Source organism: Megalops cyprinoides, chromosome 12, assembly GCF_013368585.1.
Source record: "Megalops cyprinoides isolate fMegCyp1 chromosome 12, fMegCyp1.pri, whole genome shotgun sequence".
In the NCBI taxonomy this organism is placed as follows: domain Eukaryota; kingdom Metazoa; phylum Chordata; class Actinopteri; order Elopiformes; family Megalopidae; genus Megalops; species Megalops cyprinoides.
In genome coordinates this window covers 24,930,101-24,944,707 of record NC_050594.1, presented here as the reverse complement: position 1 = coordinate 24,944,707, position 14,607 = coordinate 24,930,101, and the positions used below count along the sequence as shown (strand labels likewise).

General features: G+C 46.0%; 1 protein-coding gene across 1 annotated transcript in view; it reads left to right on the top strand.

Annotated features, from left to right (window-relative positions):
- Positions 1 to 13,508, top strand: part of efcab11 (EF-hand calcium binding domain 11) — a 40,522-nt gene extending 27,014 nt beyond the window's left edge. Inside the window, exon 7 of the mRNA XM_036542358.1 lies at positions 13,413 to 13,508. Coding sequence (XP_036398251.1) covers positions 13,413 to 13,494 — 82 coding nt within the window. The 3' untranslated portion in view covers positions 13,495 to 13,508. The remainder of the gene's footprint in view (positions 1 to 13,412) is intronic.
- Positions 13,509 to 14,607: the final 1,099 nt, after the last annotated feature.

Sequence of the window (14,607 nt, the reverse complement as noted above, 5' to 3'; positions counted from 1 at the left end):
CCCCCCCTTGTAATGAGTTCTATAATAGGAAACGATGGAGTGCTTGAGAAATCAAAAGCTGTTCTGGGTTCTGAGAGGATTAAATGATTACCATCTCTCAATGCTCCTGATCTTATAATCAAGTTCAAAATGGCACTAGATACCTCTACTGAAGTGATTATGGGTTTGTCACAGATGTGCCGGCTTAATCCAGCTCTTGGACTTTGTTAAATTTCAAGAGCAACTTTATTTCTCTTGCCTCCCCCCCCAACTCAGTTCGTTAGAGGGCATGGATACTTAACCCAGGAGTTCGGAGGGAGGCAGGTGTTCCTGCGTTGGGGAGTGGGAGCGGCGGCGTTCCCTCGGATGCCTGCACCCCTCGTGTGTGTGATTTGCATGGTTCCTGTCAGCCCGGCATCAGGGGATTACGCCTCTCGGGGTCCGCGCTGAAACATTCCCGCTAAGCCGGGGCTCTGCGGCTGCATATTTCTCTCTTAATCCCTTTTCCAGGGCAGAAATATGTGCTCTGCTTTATTGGTCAGAGAGAAAAATAATGTCACAGACCATGCAGAGAAGGAGGGGGGGGACACCATGCAGAGAAAGGGGAGGGGGGTTATACAGTATCCCTGTTTAATGCATTCTGTTCTCTAATATAATCATTTCAGGCAGAGGGCATCCTCTCTGCATTTCAGTGGCTTTCTTCAACATCATAACATTTGCGCACAAATTATGTTACTTATAACTTGCTCAATGCAAATCTGCTTTTGAACGGTTTTCCAGGATAGATAACATTTTTTCCACTTCGTACATCTATACTGCTTCCGTGTTTGCACCAGACGCGGCCTAGTAAAATTGATTTGAGAGGAATCTGTCTGAACCACCAGTTTCTTGAAAAACTGGATTGTTTTTGTCTGGAAGGGACTGCATGAGATACTCCATTGAGCAGCTCAATAGTTAGAGGACTTCAAAGAGCAATGACCTTAAATAATTTCATCAAAGGACTGGCATATCTGCACTACTAATTTTATCGTCACTAAGTAACAGATAAATCAATTTAGCAGTAAAGTTAACAAACTGTCGCTGCTAAATGATTGAAAAAGCCATCAGTCGTCTTTATTCCTTGATGTAGAGATTCTTGTACGACTTCCAGTGGTGCTTTCAGAAACATTTTAACAACGCTCAGAAAATTCCGCGCCCTTGTTGTGTACTGTTTGTTGTAAAGATTGGTATATCACGAGGCTTCTTGAAGCCGCCTCACCGAAGCCTGGAGGGAATGGTATTTGTGGCGAGTCACCATGCTTTCGCAGGCCGGCGGTTCTTACAGTCCTGTCCACGGACATGGGGCAACAGCCTGAAACATGTCCCGTTTTATAGGATGCCCTGCTTTTCTGACACAGGGGAAATTTGCCGTCCGTTCTCTCCGCGGGTCTCTAACCATGAAGCGGTGAAGAGGAGGGAAGCGGCGTGAGTCAGGGAATAAAGTGCCCCCTCAGCAGAGGAGCGGGGCGACAGCCGCAGACCTGCCTGTCCTGCACGAGGGCCGCAGGCTTGATAAGATAACACCCGAGCAGCGCAAAAATCAATCCCGCCTGATAAGGAGGCTTTCACTGCAATATTGTTCCCATTGTTTAAGCAAAGCAGAAATAATTACGCCCATCACTAATGGAATGCTTGAACTCTCCTGAATCAATATTGCACAGAGAAATGTTGCATGCTCCCTGCTAAGGTTATACCTATATAAACTAACACACACACACACACACACACTTATATAAATCTTTTTCTCGCCACACCTCAGACCTCGCGGTTGATGTACACATAGATGAAGCAATCTGTTCTGGATGTAATCTGTGGAGCTGGTTTGTGCTAGTTTGAGCAAAGTCAGAGCTGACAGAAGCGCACTTTTGTAACCCCATAGGGAAGGAAAGGTCATTGAGAGAGCAGCGTGGCGAAAGTTATTTTAGGGCATGACCAGACGGCTAAGTGCCAACATTTACATGAATGTAAGTCCGGTTCAGGATTCACCTGAGTAACGCATTAATGTACATTGTAGGTTGTCTCTGACAAATAGAGCCAAATAAAATACAGTAGTGCAATGTGTCCTTACACTGTGGGCATCAGGGGTCATGATCTATGTCATTTGTTAAGTGTGTAGTTTTGTCACACACATGCCTAACACGTTAAGAACATGCTCTTCGCCTTTTATTGGATTCCCAGAATCAGAATTAAAGTTAAGCTGATCCTTGGTCAGTATAAACAGATGTCTAAAGCCATGGTTAAGTCTGTGTGAATCGGCTACAGTCACTCATACTGTTTCATGTGTCATAGGAAATTTAAATACTTCATAGGAGTTTAATTCTTCAGTCATTACTGCTAGCGTGGAGCTATAGTCACCGATACACTAGAAGTACCATGGAAGTTTTCTGAAACAGTGGAAGTTTTCCTTCAAAGGTACCCTTTGAATGCCTTTGGTAACTTAATGCTTTCAACCGAAGACGCTGGACTTTCAAACACATGTTCGCTTTTGATAGCTTTTCAAAAGTTCTCAGGTCTCTGGTGGGATATCTGTGTCTAGACAGGCTCTAATTCTTAGCATTTTTCCAGCTATCGCTGGGACACCCCGCAGGAGCGGGAGATGGTTTGCTCCACCTGAGCCGCCCTCCTGCCTGCGAGGCATTCTGATGTTTGAAGTCCGTGAATCGACCCAACGTGCATCGTAATGAATGAGAGCCAGCGCCGGCTGTCGTCGCTGCCGCCTTACTGCCGGATAGCGAACGCCGCGAACACCGTGGACGCCCGGTGCCTTTTGCCGGCTGCGCCTGATATATAAAACCAGTAATCAGATCAGACACCGCTCAATCAGCTGCGTTTGTCTGAGCCACAGACTGTTTACTCTCCCGTCTCAAAATCCCAACATCCATTTGTGCTGTAAATGTAGATACTTTCAGCCGAAGCGTTCTGGTAAAGTAAATGTGCGACCCGGACGCAGTTTGGAATGCTTTACAGATTCCTCCTTCGGTCGCCGTTTACGTCGTCCCTCGTTTTCGTGAACGGAGTTGTTGTCTTCTTTCGTCTCTTTTCGGTTTTCGCTGTGTTTGTGTGTCCTTGCGTTTTGTGGGCTATCTCAGATTTCAATGGCCCGCTGTCAAATGGTGATGCAGCAACTTCTCATCAAAGCTGATTTCCAGGGTTCGTGTTATCGGGAGGTGGCCATGCGGCCGGATCCTGTGATTGGTGCGTTTAAACAGTGCCACACCTCTGTGGTCCCCTCTCCTGTAGCCCAAAGGATGAGCATGCACCCAGTACCTGTGGGCCGTCGGGGCTGCCTGTCCTGCTTTCCTGCTGAGCATGCTCAGAATCTGGCTGCCCCTTTCACTAAGACTGTCATGGGATACTGCCACTCAGGGCTGAGGAGTATCACACTGTTGAGTATTTCATTGGACAGTGTGTACTTTTTGGAAAACACAAATTTATGCTGTTCTCAGTACCTCAAAATCATTACATGTTTTCTTGTAGTCATTCCGTTTCTGTTCTCTTCTCCACTGACTGAAATAAAACGATGTAAGATTATCCCAGAGAATGAGATCTGATACTCCCTGCAGTTCAGCATGCTCTGTCTCCATGAAATGAGCACACTGCCTGTTTTGGGTAGGTCTGTATCAGCAAAAATCAGCCTTTCATCTGACTTTCAAAGACATTTGTCAGCTTTATGGGTCGCTTGACTACTGAATCTAGGTAGTCAATAGGTTAACTGCAAATTTGTGCATTAGTCAAAAGGGGGGGAGGCAGCTTGTCAAAATGAATTAAATAGGTAAAAAAAAATAGCAAGTGCCAATAAAGGGTAAAATAAATAATGAAATGGGGAAATACATAAATATACGTCTGTATTTTATCACTTTAAAACACAGCAGACATTGTGCTTTGGTGTTTTTTTTTTTTTTTTTTTTTACTTTTCAGCGAGAGAGCAACTCCCTCCCTTTCTATATTTTCTTCCAGTTTGCCAAATTCATTTAGCAGTCATGTGATCATCTTCCACAGTCATCAAAGGCTCTTGGTAGTCAACTAGTCTATGGTAGCTGTACACACCTAAATTTTATTCTGAAAAAGGCATCCAACATTGGAATATAAACTATGTTACTCCTTTAATTAAGCAATGTTCTGCTCCAGACGTTGTGTGGAGTGTTTTGTCTTTCAGAAAAGATAAAAATTTGAGCCACTGTTGTGTACCTTCTGTTAATTAGATCACTAGAATTCATACCATTGTTCAGATGAAGATTCTAAAGTGCCAGTTCTACAAAGAACCAACTCTCTAAATCAGTTACATGTTTTTGGAACCGCGAGCAGATGTTCCAAGCCAACAAACCTCCCAGACAACTCCAAAAACTCCTACAAATAGCACAGAAAAGATCAACCACAAATTATTTTAATGAGAACTTGATTTCGCGTAACTTGAATCTCTAGTGTCTTATGATTAAAGCCTCCACAGCATATTGAAGGAGTCCAAAGAATAAACAAATAAACAACAAAAAAAGAACTTATTCACATACATTGTTGCCCAGCATGTAGCCTAATTTCCCATGCTTACCATCAGTCACCCCTTAAAATATAAACTATTGAGAATATTTATCCATTATTTAGTTCAAAAAAGTACAAAAAGAACAGACTGAGGAATTATTTATCCTTTTATATTTATTTGAGTATTTAAATAGCTTTATTTATTTATTTAGCCTAATGTCAGATGAATTTAAAAAAAAGTTGGGTCAGGCCACTGTAGCAAATACAAGGAGTGTGTGGGTCTGTGTCCTTGATGGGAAATCTTTGGTTATTCCTAACAGCTCCAGCAATACACTGCCGGAGACCTTTCAGAGCAGCTGAATTTATAAATGATAATAACGGTAATGATGCCTGAATTAAGGATGCAACTAGATCCCTCTTTGATATGCGGGAGGGTTTTAGTAGGACACCCATGACTGTGTCTGCTCAGTCTCATCTTCATGTAAAAAAATCCCCGTGCATAAAAGTGTGGCCCTTATCTGAAAGCAGCAATGTGCTCGCTGAGCTGCGGAGACTTGGAAGAACCCCACACACATTGCTGTTCTCCAGGACCCGCATTGTTCCTGACATTTACAGCAACACTTTGCATTTGAATTTCCTCCCAAGCATGTGTTGACTTTTTGAGATGAGAAGAGAAGAGGGGGGAAAAAAAAAACATGTATAAATGCATGCTGAAAATGGTGAAAATTAAAATGCGCCCCTGTCTCAAACGCAAACCGTTAGCAGATGACACAGCCTGCGAGCTCGGCCCTCTGGTTCACTGCCAGCATTTTCTCTGGGCTACGTCAGCCTGCCTCTCTCTGATATGCAGCATTCGACGGCAGCCAGACCTGCGCTGTTGTGCTCTTGTTAACCCTTGCCTCCTTTCAGACTCGCTGCTCACACGCCCGGCGCAGTCGAAACCAGGCATCTTTTGACGGGCCGCTTCTTTCCGTACAGACCTGGGAAAAAGCGGCGAGTCAAATTCTGAGCAATGTGGAGTGGCACTTCCCTCCCAGAGGTGGAAGAGAGCGTGTCATTACTCTACCATTTTGAGGTGGCATCTTGACTTCAGAGCGAAATTGCATTTAAAAACACAAATTCCCAGCAGCTTGCCGAATTTCAGCCGGCTCTGACAAGCGCGAGCGATGGATCTCTGAAGGCGTCCCTCAGAGATGAAGGCCCTTCTTCTGCCAGCGTGTGACAAAAGAAATAACGTTGCAGCGAAGCAGCAGAGGGGTATTTTAGGATACAGCGCACACTGCCCCTACCCGCAGAGCACTACAGAACATCCACCGAGAACAGAGAAACATCAAGAACGGGAAAGGGGACGGCTACCTTTCTCTGATTGCTAGTTTTTTTTGAACCGAGGAAAGGAACCAGATTGTTAGAGGATTGTGGGTACCCATGGTGCACGCGGGCCACCTCCGCTGTGCGCCAGAGCAGCCGGGGGTCGCACAGCGGCGTATCCTTCTCTCTGGTGCAGGTGTTAGAGTTTTTGAGAGCTGGCGTCTGTTTCGATGTATTATTTTTTTTTCTCTCTCTCCTTTTTATTTTTGGTTTCATATTTCGGCCCCCCCCCCAGGTGACCGTGATAGATTCACCCACCGCTAACTAAAGTGGCGTGGAACCCCGCCGGTCCCCCCATCAGCTGAGAGGCCGGGGCGGCGCTGGAGACAGCTCTCTGCCTAATCAGCGGAGAAGGCACCTTGTTGGAGAAGCTGTCATCCTTACATCTTCAATTGGCGGGTCATTTCTTCCCCAGCAGGACCTCCTCGTGTGAAGCCTAATTTCTCCTCTCCCCACTCAATTGCTGTGACAGCTTCAGCTCTAATGCAGCCGCTGTTCTGCCGGCGCCGGGCGAGAGTGTGAAACTCCGCTGAAATCGTAGTTGGGTCTGATTTTTTTTTTTTTCTCCTTGTTTTATTCCCCCCCCCCCCGGCCACAACTTGATGGAAATTTACACTTCACGTACTCTGTGAGATAATTCCACAGTTAGTGCTAGCCGGCGCGTGACTGCAGGTGCCGTCGGCCGGGGTGATTGGCGCGGACTGAAAAGCGTTGCTAAACGTCAGACGGCGCCCAGCTGAAGATGCCGCGGCGGCCGATCCACTTGAGGGTTAGCTCTCTCAGGGACGGCGGCGAGTTGCTGTTTTCACACGTCTGTAGATACTAAACCCGAAGAAACAATAATCCAGGCAGCGTGTGAAGGCTGTCTGTTTTGTTTCATTTTATGACTTGCTCTAACAGGGGCCGTTGTTTTAGCCGGTTTGTTATTTCGCTTGGTAGGGAAACGCTGTTCTTTCCACTTTTTCTATTAAATGGGTTAGTGCTGAAAGCTTCAAATGAGCAGGGAAATATAAAGTGGTTAAGTGTTTGAATAGTGGAGAAGTGTCAATAGACGGCAGTGAAATGAATGGGTGTGAATAGACTCCAGACCTTTCTGAGTGGCCCTCATTATGGTGGCTGATTATACACTGAGCAAATTTAATGATGGATCAGGCTGATTGTCAGGAATAGACTTCAGTCTTCAGCCGGGTCTATTTTAAAGTTGTATGAATTATAACGTAATACAAATAGAGGGCCGGCTTTCTCCTGAAGTAAATGATGATTGAATATCGTGATGCTTTATATAGCCGTAGCGTTAGCGCAGGAGTGGGTACGGCCAAGGAGTTATTATGAAGACGCTGGGAAATGACAGCTATGCCGAATGGACTCAGTGGCTTCAGACGACGTGGGAGCCGGGGCTGAGTTTTGGGGATAAGGGCTGTATTTAAATGAATTGAGTTACCCGTGACTAAAACGGATTGTGGGCTCCAGTTACTCCAATGAAGGGAAAGGTAAACATTTATAAGGATTACGTAGCCTTGGAACAAACAAGCATGCATGTGCAGTCAGGGTAATGCGCGCCGAAGAGGTCCACCAGCAGGACTGCTTCCCCCAAGTAACAAAATCTATTTACCACCTGCATGCCCACGGAACAAATTGCTTTATCTTCCAGTTGGCCAAATGTTTTCTTGAGGTTGTCTTGTGGATGTCTCTTTTAATACTCTTTGAGGAATATCTGCCTCTAGCTCACAGGCATGCAGACGCTGGAGTCACTGTAACTCGCTATTAAGTAAATTGAGGGAATCGCAAGATGCACACAATACAGTTAGCCATCTTCCTCCATAGGAGGAACTATATTTAATTTATAAATGGTTGCATCTTTGTTGCCGGAACACTGTATCGCCCTTCACACAAAGGCTGACAGCGTTGACAGGCTAACTCTTTAAAGAGTGGGTGGCAACTGGTTTGAAAGTGAGTGCTTGTTCTTCTCGCCAGCTTGCTCCCCCCTGCATTGAATAACCAGGTGAAATGGCTAAGAGGAGCCAGTCTGATTGGATGCCGCGTGCATGAATTGAGCTCCAGTGTGTGTGCGTGTGTGTGTGTGTGTGTGTGTGTGTGTGTGTGTGTGAGAGAGTGTGAGAGTGTGAGAGTGTGAGAGTGTGAGTGTGTGTGTGTGTGTGAGTGAGTGAGTGTGTGTGTGTGTGTGTGTGAGAGTGTGAGTGTGTGAGAGTGTGTGTGTGTGTGAGTGAGTGAGTGTGTGTGTGTGTGTGTGTGTGTGTGTGTGTGTGTGTGCGCGCAGCGCTCTTTTCTCTCTCCGTTCTGTCAGACTGCAGGCTTGGCAGCATGTGTGTGTTGTTTGGCATGTTCCGTGTCCAGGGAGGTGTGCAGCGCTGCTGGGGGAAACAGCTTAGTTTTCAATACAGTCCTGCAGGATGTTTAAGAACAGGCTGTCCCTCTTGGCACAGGGCTCCCTCCAGAGAGGACGGCTATTGTAGAAATCGCATCTTTGTGTATGTGTTTGTGTTTGTGTGTGTGTGTCTGAACCCGATTTTTGTACACATCTAATTTTTGTGTGTGTGTGGGTGCATGAGTGCCTATGTGCATGTGCATGTGTGGGGCCTGTGGCCTATGGCAAACCCAAACGTGAGGACCACACCCAACCCGACGCCTGAAAATACGAGCCCTCGCCATAATAAGATTGCCCTTTCCCCCTGCTGCTACAGTAATCTGCGTTGTCATTTTAAGAAAACAACAGATGAGTATGATTTATTCATGTAAGCAGCTTTGGGATTATGTATATATGCATTGGGGTAAGATATAGCCTGTATATAACCATGTCGCGCACTGTATGGCAGAACCCATTTCTCTTCCCTGGCAGTTGTGTCCAGGGGGTGTGGAGGTATCGACAGAGCTGAAAACCAGCAGGCTGTGACAGCAGCAGCAGCAGCAGCGTCGTGTCTGGGGCAACGCCGGGGATGAATATTGTTGCACATTTCATGACTTCTATTGATGCTTTCCCGGGTTGCCATGGCAGCGAGGCGCGATGCTTTTAATGGAAGTGATTTACACTTAATATAAAAAGAGCTGCGGCCGTAACATCTTTCCCACAGCGAGGCGGTTTCCATCGACCGGCGCGGAGCGCCCCGGCGATGGCACCTCGCGCGCCAGGATTTAGGGCACTGCGGCTCTCTTTCAGGGGGTCGGGGGAATTGGATGCGCAAAGAGACGAGCCCGTATGAGTAACGCGGGGAGTTTCAATTAAGACAACGCGCGGTCAGAGCGTATGATTCGCTTAATATTTCCCTGTTTTTTTTTTTTCCCCCTGTATGCCTCAGGTGGCGGGCATAAGCGTTTTCATAAGGAAGGCGGCTTGCTTTCCTGTTTGCCTGCGCACCTCCATGTCACATGTACGTTTTTTTGTGCGCGCGGAGCTACGTGCAGATAGAGGTGTGTACTTGTGGCAAGTGCAATGGAGCCTCGGGTCACAAGAATCACAACACATCAGATGTGGGTGCATCATCATTTTCTGATGTAATGTTGGGTAAAACAGTGGATGTCCATTCAAAGAGTGCATTCATTTTCCCCCTGGAGCCACAGAGCGAGGATCAGATTCCTTCTGAGGAATCGCGGGTGCTTTCTGCTTAGTCAGTTTGGAAGCACAGAGAGTACACAGCTTGACATTGACAAAGTAGCAGCCATATTTTAGCATTCCTCTCTTTCCCCCTTTTCCCGAAATGAGAGAGTGGTAGTGGAAAGTCTGATGAATCTGTCCGTGCCTCTGGTACGTGGCGGTGACGTCACCTCAGAATCCCCGCGGGATAGCTCCCCCCCCCCCCCCCCCCCCCCCTAACCACAGACCTCTGTGGAGTTTACGATTGCGGAGACCGAATGACTCACGTTGACCCAAACCTGCTTGTATTCCTTTCAGTTAGATTTGTCCAGTGCAGCGTTGCTGAGACGTGAATCATGTCTGTTGTTTCGTAATTACCTCCGGATGCCAAAAAAATCCGGCGTGATTTATGTATTTATGCCACTATTTACACTGCCTTCATTTTACTCCTCTTGTTCCTTTCGTTAGGGAAAAAACGGCAAACAAACAAACATGTTTTTGAGGAGAAAAGGGGGGGCACGAGTTGGCTGATTCACCGCTGAGTTGATTAGCTGAGCGTTCACAGATACAGCTGCCACACAGCACAGTAATGAGGACAACATCCTCGAGCCACGCGCCATTATTCTGATTACGACGGTATTCTAGCTATGACAATGTGCTAATTAGAAGATCTGCATGCCTCGATGAGCCTTCATCGCAGTTTAGCTTCCAAGAAAATTCCTCATCTCTCACTGAGGGCTAATAACCACTCCGCCGCTGCGACCTGTCTGGAGACGGCACGGCCCGCGCCCCCGGAAAACGCCGGCCCGGGCGCTCCCGCGCCCCCCTCACCTGCAAAAATCACGCAGCTGCTGCTTTGCATGATAATGCTGACTAACTGAGGAGACGCCAGGGGTTAAGCGTGTCGCATGGAATTTGCTCAAATGCTAATGCGGACGCTGGCTCAGCCTCTAGATAACCCTGTACAGGTGAGCTGGGAGTCAGCTACAGGGAAGTGACCGTGTCAGAGACGAAAAGCCTCTTCCAGGTGGAAAGAAAGAAAGTTTGAGCTCTGTGTGACGCTCAACGCTCTGAGATCCCTCATGTGTTCTCAGGCGGTTCCCAGGGTTGTCAGGGACCATGCACCATTTCGCAAATTAACCCCTTCCTCAGCCCGACATAGAGTGAGGGTTTTGTAGCCAGCACATGCTGAATCAATTTGGAAAGATCTCTCTCTCTCTCTCTCTCTCTCTCGCTCTCTCTCTCTGTCTGTCTATCGCATTCTCGTCCTCCTCGCTCCCAGATGGGAACGAGCCGCCTGTCTGCAGGATGCCTCGCCTCAGTGTTAATATTGTATCAGTCAGTCAAACACTGTGATATGGAAAACAGTCAACATTACCGCTTAATTGGACTGTCGTGTATGCGCGATTATGTTCGTGCCAGTCGCGTTTCAGTCGCGAGCTGCTGATTATGTCCATATCATCACTTATGCCAGTTTCTGAAGCGGTGGGTGGTGCTTTCTGCTTCATTATTTGTTAATTGTCGGAAGCGGTGGCGGGCACTGGGACTGGGATCCGCTCTCTCCTACCCCGCTATCTAATGTGACAGAGACAGAGCCTCTCTCCGCGCTCCCGGGAGAAGGCACAAGGCAGGAGAGGGGGGTCCATCCAAAAGAGCCGGCAGCACCGCAGCGGAGGAGTTTGGGAGGGGGGCAGCGGAAAGGGGTGTGGGGTGGTGGTGGGTGGGGGGGTGGGTCTCAGTGGACCCCCTCTCCCCGCCTTGGGAGGGCCACATTAGAATGTAATTAGATCTGCAGCGCACATTTATTTGTGCGGAGAGCATCAGCACGGAACACGGAAGCATGATTTTCCAGTTGCTGAATGCTTAATGTTGTTTTAATTCTCCTCCCTGTTGCTACCAAATTTCCCTCACATCTGCTGTGTTTGCAGTTAATCAGTCTGCGTGCAGCATAATAGAGAAATCACATCGAGAGAGAGGAAAGCAAGCGGGGCGAAGCGCCAGCCGTTCCTCCTGAATTTTTCAGCGCCGGGTTGGTTTTGTTGTCTGCCGGAGACGCGCCGATCTGATCCCAGCACATTTTGCCCGAATCGATTCCCCCCCTTTAGTTACTGCCTGCAGATAATAAATCCCCAATGTGCAAATTGCACTGAAACGCAGCTCACTGCCGTTTAGAGATTTGCATGATACAATTTTTGACAATGAGAGTCTCTTGGCAGGCAAGTCGGCGAAGGGGAAATAAGGAATTCCAGTTCAATCGCAATGCTTATGTCTGTCTCATCTCCAAGTTGGAAATGGTACTGAAAAATGCTGGGTCCATTGCGCCGTAATTTCTTCCTTCCCTCCATTGACACGATTCAATTTGCTCACGCGCTGTCTTTATCCGGCTGTATTGGCTGGAATGACTCATCCTCTGATGTGATCAAGTGTGTTGTGCGTGGAGGAAATTGGAGGAAAACGGCTTTTTAGCTTCCTACCAATTGTGCATAGAGATTGTGTGGCAGGCTGGGGACAAGGCTTGCCTTGCAGTTACTAGGCAGAGCCAAGAGTCTGTGAAGGCATGGAGATGTGAAGGACAGTCTGCTATGGCAGAAGGGAGTGGCTCAGAGAAGAGAAGGGAGACCAGGCGATTTCTGTAGAGGAAAAAAGCAAAGATGGAAATCGAAAAGACTGAACTTGTGTGCGATGGAAACCGTTTCTTTTACAACAGTGGAAAGTAGTCAGAGGAGCATAGAATAAACAACTAGATCGAGGAATTCCAATATGGTGCAATATTATGCAGAAAAGGTCAAAACACTGCCAGGTCACAGCCAAACTCTGGAGCCACAATTCCTGTAACCTAACAGCTACTACACTACACCTACCAGCTATTTTAATGGTTAGATATGTATGTGTTCACAGTAATGGGTTTATCTTGTGATTTTATATGATTCTATTAGACTCTATTAGAGTGCAAGCTGTCTGGTAAGTGAACCATAGCACTGAGTCATTGTTATGGCTATGCTAATTTGACAGTAGCTTGTAGTACCTATGTATGCTGTAGCTATTATGAAAGAACAAGAGAAAAAATATGTACACGTTGAATGAAATAATACTGTTGGTTACTTTGTGCTGGCTGTCCTAGCAAAAAACAGTATCGAAGCTCTACAAATGGATATGTTCAATCTGTATTTGTCAAGAATATTGTGCTAGTAGTACGCAAATATTTCAGCAGTAATACAAACAAAACAGGAACTGTGTCCTCAGGTCTGATTTATATATTTTTTTCAGTTGAGTAAACTTTTGAGGTTCACGTTTATATACATATGAATCACTTTTAATTGCTAAATCATTGTGGTAGCATGCCCATTTATTCATTGTAAAGACACAAGTGTCCAGACTAAAAATCCCTGTAAAAAAAAGGGATTTGTACAATAGGCTGAAGAAATCTCCTCTCCTCCTGCAAACAAGGGGAGTATATGGGCTAGTTTTCTATGTATTGTGCTGGGATATCACCAGCTGTATAGTCCTCCATGATACCATGACACCTGGCAAGCAAGGTTACCCAAGATGTACAATTGTTTGCAGATTGTAATACTATTTCAGCACACCTGAGGCAAATTCTGTAAGTAAGCTGAAGTTAGAGCTTCTACCTAACATCTTAAAGCTTGAAGGGAGAATAACAATAGGAATGTGGGGGTAAGTAAAAAGGCTTCCTTCCTGAAGTCAGTCATCTACAGCTCAGCAATACCAAGCGGGTGACAGGTATTGCGGTTTCAGCGTGAAGAATGTTGGGGCTGATGTATGTTCACAGCGAACGTGGCTGTTTAACAAAATACTGCACAGCAGCCCGTTGAGATTAAAAACAGAAAGGCCTCAATGTTTACCTCAAAGGTGAGCGTACACTCTGAAGAGCCTCGCCCCACTGTGTGGAATTAACTGTACTCTTTTAAAAGGGTAAGTAACTGTGTCATTTTCCCTACAGGGAGGTGGACCAAGATTCAGATGGCCATGTCAGCTTCAAGGACTTTGAGTGTGTCATGAGCTACGCAGAAGCCAACCTCTAGCTGCTGAGCAACTGCGGGACCCACAGAGAAAATGTTACTCATTTAGACTGTAGAACTGTGGTCATTATACAGCAGGGGAGCACAGTCCTGGGCCAGGGGGGTTGCAGTGTCTACATGTTACTGTTTCACCAAAGCACTTAAATACCCAATTCAGCTAATTATCGTTTTCATTGAACCAATTTAAGCACTATTCCCAGCTCTCAGACGGTTGGTAATTTAGAGCAAGCAAGAAAAAAAACTGCTGTATCACAGCTCTGTGAGACAAAGCCTGGCCACAGCTGTTATACATTGTAGGGTACCATAATGTTGAATTAAAAAAAAAAAAACGTACATAGTCCTTGAATGTTTTTGTTTGGGTGTGCTATTTTATTGTCCCAGTTGGTCTTTACCAGCCAGTCTAAAAGAATCACAGAATATCACCACTGTGCAGTTTCCTGTCAGGTCATATTGGAAAAGCCAATCTGACAGGACCGAATTTATACTCTCAAAAGGGCTCCTCCTGCTCATCCCTTTGATGTGTTAGAGCTTTTTCTGCCATAGTCTGCTGGTATTTACAAGGGACTTTTTTATGCACAGTGTTTGCCACTTCAAACCTATTAAACGGCATGGTTTGAGCTGTGCGTCTTTTAATCCCTCACTAAATCCATTTTCACCTGAGAAATGGGCAGGTTGCATCAAAAATTGAATATTAACAGCCATAATCAGATTCTGTTTTAATCAGTTTTACACAAAACCGCTTCTCCATGGCCATATATTAAAAAAAAAAACCCAAATGTATATTTCCAGGGATTTCCAAGGTTCCTCTTGTTACACATGATTATGGAGTTGTAAATACTTGTTTGTGTTTTGAGAGATTTACTGTACTCCCGTCTGAATAAAGATTAATTTGTTTTTGTAATCAGGCTTGAGTCTTCATCTGTATAGCGGGGCACACGCTTCCCTCCCTGCAAATCCATCAGGGAGCTCGAAAGGCGGAAAATAAGGAAATGGACTCGGAGAAAATAATCAAATACTTATGAATCAAATACACATTTAATCCAAAAAAAAAAAACCAGTTCATTTTTAGGAAAGGCTTCTTCACAAATAGAAATAAGGACAAGCTATTTTAATCTT